Here is a 12,271-nt window from a genome sequence, read left to right as displayed (position 1 = left end):
CCCACTCAGAGCTCCTTTTCACACGATTGTCTCTTGAGCGCCTTTGCAGTCAGGCAGCGGCAGGTTTACTTCTCTCTATTTTTAACCCCCCGAGCACGTTAGCGCTGATAAGCAGGCAGCCAAGAATGCAGACTCTACAGGTCCGAACTAGCTGCTGGTGCTTAAAAACTCAGGCAGTATTTACTTCTCCGAAAGCGGCCTTACCGGTTGGAGTCTGGCAGCTGGGTGTTGGCAGAGCCCCGTCTGTCGTTGTACGGGGCACCCTGGCTCTCGAATGCGCTGGGCCGGGGGGAGTACTGCACAGAGCGGGAGCGCTGCCTCTGTGAGGCCAGTGAATCTGAAACCCGCGAGTTCGGAAGGTTATCAACCTGTGGCCACTTCACATGGAGGTTAGCGGATACAGAAAACGCGTTTAAACTTACCGCCGTCTAGTGTTAGGCTGTCTGAGAAGGAACTCAGATCAGAGGAGTTGGCCTCATCTGTAGGAGAATGACAGAATGGAGTTGAGTAAAATTGACATTATTCTACATAGGCGTAGAACAGACAAGTTGTTAACTTTGAAAAGATCCCATGACATGAACATTTCACTTTGTGAGATTTTCCCCTTGCCTGTCTAAGGTCCTGCAGTGGCTAGAAATGGTGATAGGTGTAAAGTGCGCTTTGGTCAGTCTGCCTCGCCATTCAGAGAGTGGCAGCTCAGACGGCGGGATCTGAAATTTGTCCCCTTATGATGTCACATGGGGAAAGTTACCTTGAGTCTCTCATGCCCAGAGATTTTCCCACCCCTCCCCTAAAACTTGAGCTCCACCGACAGATAACACCAATTAGCTTTATTAGCACATGGTGCCACACCCTCCGCCTTCCCCAGCCTCTCTCCTCCACATTAGAATTTAAAGCTACAGACACAGAAACGACGCGTCCTGGGAAATCTCATTGTGTGACTGGCTCAAAGTGGCTGTAATTCTGCACCAAGGCTGAATTTCGGAAAGAGACTTCGGATACAGTATTAGGGGACCAACAAGACCGATATAAAAGCTTACAAAATCAGCATATCATGGGACCTTAACTTTTTTTTTTTTTAAAAGCAGCACCGGAAAAATGTTAGACATGGCAGGATAATGGCATAGTTTGAAAAAGGTATCAGAAGCATTCATGCACCTATGATGACAGAGGCTCTGTTAGTGGGTGCCTTGCCGGTCCGTATTCTGTATTCGTTTATGTCATTTTCGATCTCTTGCAGCTTCCTCATGGCATCATCACAGTTCTTCCTCCTCTTCTTCTTCACTATCTTGGAAAGATCGGGTTCATTTGCCAGCTTCTTGGCAGCCTCCACAATCTTTTTCTGTAGGGCGAACATGCTCTCCAAGTTCCTCAGTTGAGGATCCTTTAAAGAATAAATAAAAAATTAACACGAGGAGGAAAAAAAACTCCATCACCTTAATTATTAAGCTTTTCTTATTATTTCCAAGTACATTAGCATACCTTGTCATATGGAAACATGTCATCCAGCTTGAAAGAAGTGAACACTCTTTTCCGGATAGTAGGGGGCTTCTCTCCCGGTAATATGGGGTATTCTTTCGGCAGCATTCCTGTCAGCTCCTAACGACCAAATTCAGATTCTCATCTTGAACAATTCTCCAATTCTACACAGAATAGTGATGCGGCATGCAGACTAAAAATGCTTACAGCTTCTCTGAGGCAGATCTTCTTGAGCTCCTCCAGTCTCTGGGCTAAACTGTCATTCAGGTCTTTCTCCTTCTTTCTCAGATCAGCAATCTTCTCCTTCTTCTGCTCTTCAATCATTTCACAGTCTGCAGAACCTGAAAAGAATTTACAAAACCAAGTCTGAATTGTCAAGATAAAACAAAAAAAAATAATAATAGCAGCACAACCAAGGACAGTCAGTGGACTTTACCTGTCGACACCAGGCTTCCATTGCTGGCCATGATGAAATCGTCTTTGACCACCATGCTTGCTGGTTTACTGATTCTGGGTGCACCAATGTCTGTAAGGTCCATGGCGATATCACTCAGACTTCTTGCTGTGGTTAATTTGGCCTTTGTGAGAAAAGAGATTGATGGAAAATGATGACCATTTTAATGATCCTGCCCTGCAGTGAAACTGTAATCTGTACACTTCAGATCTGGGGTCTCATCAATGAACCATGAGGCTATTCGTGGATGAACTGAGAAACTCATGATGATCTGCAGCCAGAGTAATACAGAGAAAGCCTCACTGCTTGCCCAGCTACAGGCCAGGAAAACACATATACGTCAAGAACCATCTTTGAAAAGAAGGTTTTACCTAAATTGCCGCAATTTAAATAGCTGTTTAAAATGATGTTGTTACTACAACAACAATAATAATAATAATAATAATAATAATAATAAACTAAATGACAATGACAAGGGTAAACGCTCACTTTACTCTGCTTCCTGTCCAGATAGAACTGGTGTTGACTGATTGCCATCACCCAGATGGCTTTGATCAGAGTATGGCTGGCATACCAAGTGTGGATGACCAGTCCAGCTTGCCCAAACGTGCGCTTGGTCACTACCCTCCTGTGGAAACATACTCGGCGTCAGACGGATAACACAAGCATGCAGGAATGGACTGAAATAACAGCAACGGCCGATTCCAGTCATTAAGGTGAATTACTAAAAGCTCGCGTGGCTGTGCAGCATCTGCAAAATGAACTGCGGCCGAAGAATCCGTCTCACCTGTGAGGGTCGATGACCTCCACTGCAAATTTTTTCTCTCGGAAATACAGGTTCTCCAGCTGCTTCCACTGAAACAACTGCACAAAAAAAAAAAAGAATCTTCTCAGGATAAACGCTACCATGACAAGAGAAAACAAATATTGGATGTGAGGTTGACTCCATGACGTCATAAGATGTTTGTGTCATGTGTCATATTGTCTGATGCTGAACAAACATTAAATAAACTCTAGTGTCTCACTTGTGATTTTCTGCTAAAATACATATTTGTGATATTTATTTTGCTTTTATCTTATAAGCAAAAGTAGCAGTTGAAGGTACGAAGACTGAAAGCTGCAGGTATGAGATCCACTTTCCCCCCATTTCTATTCCCTCCAGGTAAGAACAGATTATGCCACACAGAGCAAAACCCACAGCAACACATCTGCAAAACTTCTCTCCTTTACACGACACTGGTGCCATTTCACTGAGAGAGAGGCCGAAGTAAAGACAAGTGAGGACTGGACTGGAGTGAATGAGACCCACTGAAACTAACCCACTGGGGTTCTTCAACCTCACATTAACAATAAATGTCATTAACCAACAGCTCTGAAGCTTCACCTCACGAGTAGAGTTTACAACAATGAAGCGTCTGGTAACTTACCCGGTTCGTATCAGTGAAACGGTTCCATTTGTAAGTTCTTGTTTGCCTGTTAAAATCTCCTACAAGTGCTCAGGGTCGTCCTGAACTGTTCCCACAGCGTTCCTGCTCTCCAGAACAATACGCTCTTGTCCGCTCGCCCCGGCAGCCCGAAAGGTGTTGCAAGAGTTTCAGTGCAGATGGCCCTGCCTCCTTCCCCACCTCCTCCGCGTGATGTCACGGCACCACACGTCCCAGTCACCTACCTTCCGGGAGGCTGAGCGCACGCACCCGCTGAGACATACCTATTTAATGTCCGCGTCCCAAACCCGACTAACAGGTTACATTCACACAAAAGGAATTCTACCTCCACTGCCGTCTCCAGGGAACAAGCCATTCTGCCTCTCTCCCTTTTCCGCCCTGCTCACAGTCAGATTTTTAGATTAAGACTAAAAGGCTATTCACTTGGTTTTTGTGCTTTTCTTGCTGGCAAAGCTGTGTATTTATAGCTTCTCGGCCCGTACCAGGCCGGGTGAAGTCAAACTTTTGCTCCACTCCCACCACCTCCCACAGCAAATATGCAAGGAATCTACTACTTCCGCCTAATCATTAATAGCAGAGAGTTCTGTAGTTCGGCACCTCCTCCCCAGAGCCTCTACCGTACTGGACAGCCAGGAAGCAGCAATCTCATCTGGGCTTTTTTGCTGAGATGACCTGGATTTACCACTATGAAGTCTGGACACAAATACTCCATGGAGGTTGTGGAGATTATGACAGAGATTTCAAGACAAAGCATTATCATAACCCACTGCAAAAAATAATGGAAAATTAAAAAAAAAAAAAAAAAAGCAGACAGCAAATGTTCAAGACATAAAAAAAACTTAAGGTGCTTGAGACAAGCCAAGATGTAAAATTCTGTCATTACAAAAAAAGGTTTGCTGCCTAAAATAAAATAAATGCAAAACATTTTCTAAGCAGGAGAAAAACAACCCCAGTTGTGCTGCAAAAAATATATATATATATATATCAAGTCTCACACATTCAATCCCCTCAACAGAAACACGGCATGAAAAACAGCCTGTCCCACTCTGAAAGTCAACACCAACACCAGACTAGATTTTGAGTGGGCTCCCATGCTCAGTATAACTGTATTCTACCTATTATCTACAGTACACATTCAGAGCTAAGCGATGGGCAAATATTGAGACATGACATCATGAAATGAAGTTAGATTTCATGTCACAAACAGTGCTCATTTATTTAGAACCAGACATCTCTCCCACGTCTGATGAGCAACGGCAAGAGTTTGATGTTCACGGTTTGCTGAAAGCGGGTATGTCCTAGACAACAGGTTGCTGGCTGTGTCATCCAACACAGTGACGCTGCTGGTTGTGTCATCCAACGCACACCTGACCAAGGTGTGGCGGAGGCAGGCACGCCTTGAGCCTGTTGCTGTAAACCTCACTTCCTGCCGCATGCGTGTTCCCAATACAGATAGAACTGACAGTCTTCTGTGGGATTGTCATTTGAACTTCTATACTTGAATCAATCACTGTGTGCAGACATTCAGCCGGTCTCCAGATCTGCTCTGACATGCCTATCTGTAATCTGAGAGCTCTCAGAACATCTTTAAAGTGCTGAATTATCTTCGGTGTAGACTGGGTGTTGTGGCTGGTACAGAACTACCATGACCAAATTGGCACCAGGACTCCTTTATATACAACAGGCTGAATAAACGGAGCAGAATACAGTCAAATAAGCCCCTATGGACCTCAGGTTTTACAATTTCTTTATAAAATTGGCCTAGAAATATCCAGTGATTAGACATTAACTTGTGTGTCTTGTAAACAAGAAAATCCACATATTGTTCACTTTAATACTAAACATGAACCAAAAACAAACCGAAACCATAGCCCAAAAACCAAGGTACAGACCGACCACAGTAATTATCTAGTTAGAACTGTCTGGATGATACGGTTATCACAGGCAATATAAAATCATTTTATTCTCTGCGATTCCCACCCTAATACAAAATATATGGGGCAGTGGTGGACTTGCCCATAAGGAATCACCAAGGTGCCACTGAGCAAAGCACCGTCCCCACACATCATTGCTCCCCGGGGGCCTGTGACTTTCACTTTTTAAAATAAAATATTATTTGTTCTAAGACATATTCAATATGCAAAATCAAAAGATTTGTCAACTCCTGTCAATCATGCCAGTCTTCTAACAAGAGGCTGTCCTCCCGGTCAGGTATTCTATATGGACAAACCATTCAAGAAAATAAAAGCACTAGCTTGACTGAAATGAGCATGAAGTGCTGAGTAGAGGCAAAAGGCCAATGCGGGATGATATTTTCTCTTGATCGATTCTATGGACCTCCTCCTTGACCTAGCTGTACCATTGCACCAATTGGAGATGATGGTTGGGATGGAGAGTCTGGCAGTTTCCTTGGTCATGCAGATGCAATACTCAATTCCACAAATGTAAAGTTGTTTATTTATTTTTATAATGAGAACTTTTTTTGTTATGTTGTTTAGAGCTGGCTTTAAAAGAATCAAAATGTGTAATGGTGACTATTGTTACTGTTAGCTGAAATGGCTACAGCAAAAAAATATTGTTCTGCCAGTTTGCTACATGTCAGCTACTGAGAAAGGAAAAAAAAACAAAAAAAAACCCACACAGCACTAAAATCCCCAAAAATAAACTGAAAGACGTCTTATCGCAATACACATTTTACTTGACTGTTCACTAACAGCAGGGTGAATCATGTTCCGAACACCCACCCCACAAGGTCCCACCCCTTTTTTCATGTCTTTAAATTGCAAACATTCAGTGAGATAACTCACGTCCCTTCAAGCACGTGTTACAACAACGAGACGTTTTTGCTAGACTTACTTTTGCTTCTGTACTGGTCGAATCAAACAATAATATGACAAATACATAGATATATTTAATACATCTGTTATTGTGTTCAAACATACAGGACCACAAACTCCCCTGTAATGAAATGAAAGACAATGCAAGGCTGCCCTACATTGCCTCCTTTCACTGCACCTCCCAGGAATCTTGGGAAAAGCTCTGTTTAAAAGGTGCCGCGGCCCCTAAAGGGAAGAGTCCATCCGTGAGATTCCCGCCAAGCTCCCCTCTACCCCTCCTGCTAAGATAATTGTGTTTTACTGCTTCATCAATTGTTTAGTCTGAGAGGGGGGGTTCACACAATGACAGCCAGCTTTGCATAATGAGCAATGCATGCTGGGAGATGAGATGGGAGGGCGGGCCGAGTGAATACAAAAGGTCTGCCCTAGACTTGACAGGAAACCCAAATCACGTACGCACAGCTGATGACAGGAGTGGTGTTCCATCCAAATATGATAATAACAATGAATGAGAGTGAAGCGAGGACCTGAGTCAGGAGAGGAGTCCCCTCCAGTGCTGGGTAAAGGCGACTGGGTGGACCGATAGAAGGGATTAAAAAATAAAAAATAAAATCATCCACTGTTGAAGCGCAACAACGCATTGCATGAGCTGGGATTTGGTGCCAGAGAACTGTGTCAAAAAGCAAGGAATGAATGTCAGGTGAGAGCTGCGGCATTTCACAGGACAGTGGCCAGTATCGGGTGCGACCGAACGAGGAAAGAGGAGACGCAAAATATTGCCTGCTAACTGGCCTGACCAGTCACACTTTCAAATTCAGACAAACAATATCAAACAAGATGTAAATATCCCACTAGTTGGACTAATAAAGGATCATATCTTATCTCTTATGCTTCTAATGTTGTGATAGAACGTTCAATTTCAAATAAAACTATTAATAACCAAGCCTTCATTAAAGGTTAAAATAATCAAGAAGAGAATCAATATTAGATCCACAAAGTGCCACTAGAAAAAAAAAAAAAAAAAAAAAAAAAAGTCCTACTATTAAAGTCCATTGTATCACCCATGTTTGACAAAAATCTAATAGAAAAAACATCATAACACTTTGTCTCCTGACATTGCCCCCCACACATGGGGCTCTGAGAACAGTATGTACAGTTTAGTCAAAAATTAACTCAGCAGAGGGGGGACGAGGACGAGAAGGTTGACAACAGGGTACTTTGAATGAGAATGAGGTGGGGGTGAGCGGGTGGAGGAGTCAGTAAGCCATGTCATAAACACACCAACCCACCTTTCGCGGTTTCAGCTTGTCCTGCAGGTCACACTGGCCGATGCCTTTGTAGCTTACCCCCAGCCACCAGGGGATGCCCTGCTTATCCTGTAGGAGAAGTGGGATGTTTATTACAGGAGCATTAATTCTGGCATCTGAAGTGAAAAGCCACCATAACTGGGGCAATTATCCAATTAAATTAGGCGGGGAACATAAATAAAAAACCCTCCACAGGAACACACAAAGTCTTTTTTTTTTTTTTTAGAAATCTGCTGTTTGATCTCCTCAGAGACCTTAATAAAATAAAGCCCCCCGCCGACTGATCCTGGGTGGGAAAGACCCGGAGGTGGCAGGTCTGGTTTTGGCAGACAAATAATCAGGCTTTCTAGGACAAATTTTGAATGTCTACTGTTGGACAAAAATTACAGTGGATCACGTCCTTACCTTCACTTCAAAATAATGGACTCCATATGTAGGCAACGACTCCACTAAGGCCAAATACCTTTAATAAAAAAAAAGAAATTGAAGACAAATACATTTTTAAAAATATAAAGATTTAATCCTGGAAAGAGCTGTAAAAGTAGTCCTCCACTGGCCCAGTGTCAGTGAAGACCAGCAATCCTATTGATGCCTACAGTGCCTTGACGGGGTAAAGACACCATTGATCAGGCCGCTGAAACCAGGCTGCCATACGCAACCCTGTCTGAGGCCACTGCTAAAGAAAACAAAGTGGGCCACTGTTACCCTCCACTTATCCGTGGAGCTGCAGCCGTCTCCGGCCCGCCAGACCCTCTAATTAATTATACAGTTTGGCAGCCAGGGTGATGACTCTGCCTTTGCAAACAGCTGAAGCGGGGCAGAGTGGGAGATATGAGCTCAAGCAGCCTGCTGCCCTCATAGCAGCCATGACAAGAGGAGGTCTAGAAGGAATAAAATAAAATGAATTAATCAAGTCACTTACTGGACGATGGCTTGCCCTCTGGTGAGCCCCTTCAGTTTCTTGTAGTGCTCAATTATTTGCTCCTCACTGTATAAAAAAAAAAAAAAAAAAAGAAAAGACAATGATATGGTGATAAACGAGAATTAGCAAGCATATTCTCTGCTTTTTACAAGTTTATTAAATTATTATTACAAGTTTTAAAACCACTAAGTTCTGACGTGTGTGCTTAGGAAAACAGTGGACGTGGGGTGGGCTGTTGCACTCATCTGTAGAGTGAAGTGGACAGGTCAATGCTGCTCTTTCCTATATTTCAAATGCTCCCATACAATTTGAGGCAGATGAGTACTTAAAACAGCCATTACTGTACATTAGTCTAGAATTCCACATTCTAATGGCAGTAACACTACCAGTGAAATGTCTGGATGCCCCTACTCAATTATTGGTCTAGCATTTTTGACCTCATAGAACAAAAAAAACCCAACCAAACAAAAAAAAAAAAAAAAACAGAAGACACAGGAAAATTAAATGACATGTGCGGTTATGTAATAAATTTAAACAAGCAAACAAGGCAAAAAAAGTTGAAGATTAGCATCTCTCCATATCAGGGATCTTTTGCTGTGATGGCAGCATTTCTCACACTCAGCTTCTCTCCACCACCTTAAGTTAGAAAACGAGGACTGTTTCCAACAGTCCAGAAGGTTTATTATGCTGAGCACTTTCTTATCATTCACTCATGTTAATGAGCGTCTCATGATGACAACAGTGAACAAAGTAGCTGTGAAGGTAAAAAGAGGCGACACCATTCAGAAATACCTCACTTTCTCCTGATAAAAAAAAAAAAAAAAAAACATATTTGATGCAGTCTTCAAATATCTGTCTGCATAACCACCACAGAGTGACTTGTGGTTTATAAATCCTGTTACTACCATCATGCCTCTGAGCCACCTTAGTCTTGAGAGGAACATAAAAAAAAAAGTTTCACTTTTTTTTTTTTTTTTTATTAATATCAACCATCTCTTCAGTCCCAGAGCAGTCCCACATGCCCACACACAGCTGAAATTCCAGTCTGCCCAATGCCCTAAACCCGGCTGACACTCACCCCCTTTCATCAAAGGCTGCACCTCTAAGCTGCCATGTGGTGCTGGTGAGGTCAGCACCTCCCCGCATACACAGCAGCTCAGAGCAGACATCATTAACGCAGCAGTAACGCTCTAATTAATTAGGACCCACTGCAGGCAAACAAGCCCCCCGTTTCAGACTGAGCTGGGCCACGTGAACTCCTTATCTGGGAAAAGTTCTCGCTCTCTCTTCCTGGTGGAGCACTCTGGGGTTGCTGTGGGAATCCAGGTGGTTTCACAAAATTCCAACATCTGTTCATCAAAACTCATTAGCTGGTAGCTTACCAGTAGGCCAGGGAAGGGTGCTCCTGAAGGACTTTAGTAGGCAGTGTCTGAAGCTTTTTGAGGTCAGATCTTGTGCATTCATCACTGAAATTCAAATTCAGAACGTCAGAACACGCCACAATAAGAACAGCCATCACGTTTTGTTTTAAATGGCAACAGCAGCTACTTACACTCTGTACGTTTGCTATGAACTGTGGTTACAGCTCAGCTAGGCCATTTAATCTTTTATACAAGAATTTCAGTGACCGATTTACATTTGCAGCATGCTGTCCTTATCCAGAGCGACTTACAATCAGTAAGGATAGGTGGCAATATTCCAAGTGGAGAATTTCGAACTTTGCTTTGCTTATTTTGCGGTTGATGTGGTCATGGAGAACACCATATCATAGTAAGTTCGCTCCAGAAAGACAAACCAGATTCAACATCGTTTTACACCACCAAACGTTCACTGCTAGTACGAATATCCAAAAGACTTCCTTGTTTTTCTAATAACAATAAGTGTGAGTTCACCCTAAACCATGAACCCACGGCCAGTGTGTCCAGGTTCCAGTTCACATCGGTTTGGACAAAACGTGTTGTGTTCCACCGTCAAGGTCTGCTGTGAGAATATCGACCATGAGTCACTCAACACACAGATACGGGAGAGCAAAGTGCCTTTCAATGGCAGGTCAACAAAGACTGTGACCACACGGCGAGGCGGAGCTCTGCAGGGGAGGGGCGGGGCTATACTGAGAAATACAGTCCAAATAATATTTATTGCACCCTGTAGTACGATTGTGTGGAAATTAAAACGATATATGAAAATATGAAATACGCTTCGATGATTATCTTTCTGCGTTCTTCCCATCAAATTAAACTCCTAGCACGGAAAGAACATGTAATATGATCTGTTTTATGCATGTGCATACGCTCATATAGGACATGCGTCCTCGTCAGATGATTAACGTGGCCAGGCAGGCCTGTGATGGAGGAAAGCGCCTCCCCAGCGTGAGGCCGAGAGGTGTTACTCGTACAGCGAACAGCAGCGCGTCCTACACACGTGGCCCGCTGCAAACCCCGCTAATTACCAGCAGGGAAGGGATCGCCGCGAGAGCTCTGCGACCGCGGCGTGTCAGCAGTCTGGAAGTCATTACCGCGTCTGTGTTGTCTTAACGCAGACAGAGGGCAGCTCCTGCCTCCACGACAGGAGAAACAGTCTCGGATCAGCTATTAACGAAGCCCCCAATCAAATCATTGGTTGCCTAAAATGCCTTTGCAGTCAGGTTGCTTCTACTTTGGAGGAGTTTGAAGGTTGGAAAAGCTGGAACGTACGCTGAATTAAGAACGCAGCTTCTCTCATAATGCCTTTCCCCACTCGCTCACAAGAGAACAAACCGTTGCGCTCCCGCAAGGAAACTTTCTAGCTTCAGCTCCCCTTGGCTCCCGCCGCAATCTAAGAGCATCAACCCCCCACCTCCAAGTAAGAAAGCAGGGTAGGATCAGGGTAAAGACGGCATCTCGTACCAACTTCTCTGACGCCCTTCAGTCTGGCGTGGGGAGACGTCTCTGTGGGGTTTTTGGATGGGGGATTTCATGCGACTACTACACTCCTAATCTCAGCCTCTGGCCCGGAGCCACACGTCTAGTAGAGCAGTTTATGGGGGCTGTTCAAGAAGAAAAATATAAAGCACATCCTGCATCTATTAAAACACGATAACGTGCACATCTGACTTATCGTATTTGAGGAAAAAACAGCACTTGTTGAAAGCACCTCAAGTGCCATTTATGATGTGTGTGTGATGAGGAGTGCTTGGATTAAACCATTCACAACCTATCTGCAAGCGGGTGTGGCCTACAACAGAGATCACGTATGCGGCGTCCATTGAAGGCTCAAGCACAAGGTGTATTATGGACAGAAACCTAAGAGGAAGGGAGGGGAAGAAGACATTGTGCTAAGCTTTGTTACACACCAACAAAAAGGTTTGAGAAAGGGGGGTAGCTGGTTCTTCCTCCGCAACCTACAAGTAACGAACAAGCCCCCCTTCGTCGTTTTGGTCCCTCCGTTTACGTAAATCCTAAAGGCATACGTGTTATGACGACCCACATCTAATGGAGTACTGGGACCAGACGGCCCTATGTGCGTCAAATCGACACGATTTTCAGTGTTACAAAACACAAGAAACAGAAGCCTCTTTCCTGGAGCTGTTGCCCCAACAAACACTACAACACCAGCCGCACACCTATCCCATCATGCATCATCACCGCCGTTTTCTGCCCATCTGCACACAGGACTTATTTATTGAAACCCTTATTGCTTACTGTACACACGGATGAAAAGGGGTTCTGCAATTCCTCTCCTTATTTCACCTACACGTTTAGTCTGAGCAATTCCATGTGGTGCTCCAGCCTGGGAGCTCTCAGGGGTGCGTGGCAGCGCCAGGCAGGTTTTACTGCCTACGTTTACTT

The 12,271-nt window shown here is 44.0% G+C and overlaps 1 protein-coding gene across 7 annotated transcripts in view; it reads right to left on the bottom strand.

Moving 5' to 3' along the window:
• frmd4ba (FERM domain containing 4Ba) overlaps positions 1 to 12,271 on the bottom strand; it is a 35,738-nt gene that overhangs the window by 5,351 nt on the left and 18,116 nt on the right. For 6 of the 7 annotated variants that reach the window (XM_028998185.1, XM_028998181.1, XM_028998183.1 and 3 more), the window contains exons 8-19: positions 9,827 to 9,910; positions 8,445 to 8,510; positions 7,928 to 7,985; positions 7,505 to 7,591; positions 2,721 to 2,797; positions 2,423 to 2,561; positions 1,916 to 2,057; positions 1,687 to 1,820; positions 1,483 to 1,599; positions 1,159 to 1,384; positions 423 to 479; positions 205 to 337 (exon numbers count right to left, since the gene is read on the bottom strand). In XM_028998185.1, the coding sequence (XP_028854018.1) occupies positions 205 to 337; positions 423 to 479; positions 1,159 to 1,384; positions 1,483 to 1,599; positions 1,687 to 1,820; positions 1,916 to 2,057; positions 2,423 to 2,561; positions 2,721 to 2,797; positions 7,505 to 7,591; positions 7,928 to 7,985; positions 8,445 to 8,510; positions 9,827 to 9,910 (1,320 nt within the window). Of the gene's footprint in view, positions 1 to 204; positions 338 to 422; positions 480 to 1,158; positions 1,385 to 1,482; positions 1,600 to 1,686; positions 1,821 to 1,915; positions 2,058 to 2,422; positions 2,562 to 2,720; positions 2,798 to 7,504; positions 7,592 to 7,927; positions 7,986 to 8,444; positions 8,511 to 9,826; positions 9,911 to 11,329; positions 11,549 to 12,271 lie in introns of those variants that run through there. The other variant, XM_028998186.1, reaches the window with a different exon arrangement.

This window comes from Denticeps clupeoides, chromosome 12, assembly GCF_900700375.1.
Source record: "Denticeps clupeoides chromosome 12, fDenClu1.1, whole genome shotgun sequence".
Lineage (NCBI taxonomy): Eukaryota > Metazoa > Chordata > Actinopteri > Clupeiformes > Denticipitidae > Denticeps > Denticeps clupeoides.
This window is presented reverse-complemented; position numbering and strand designations above follow the sequence as displayed.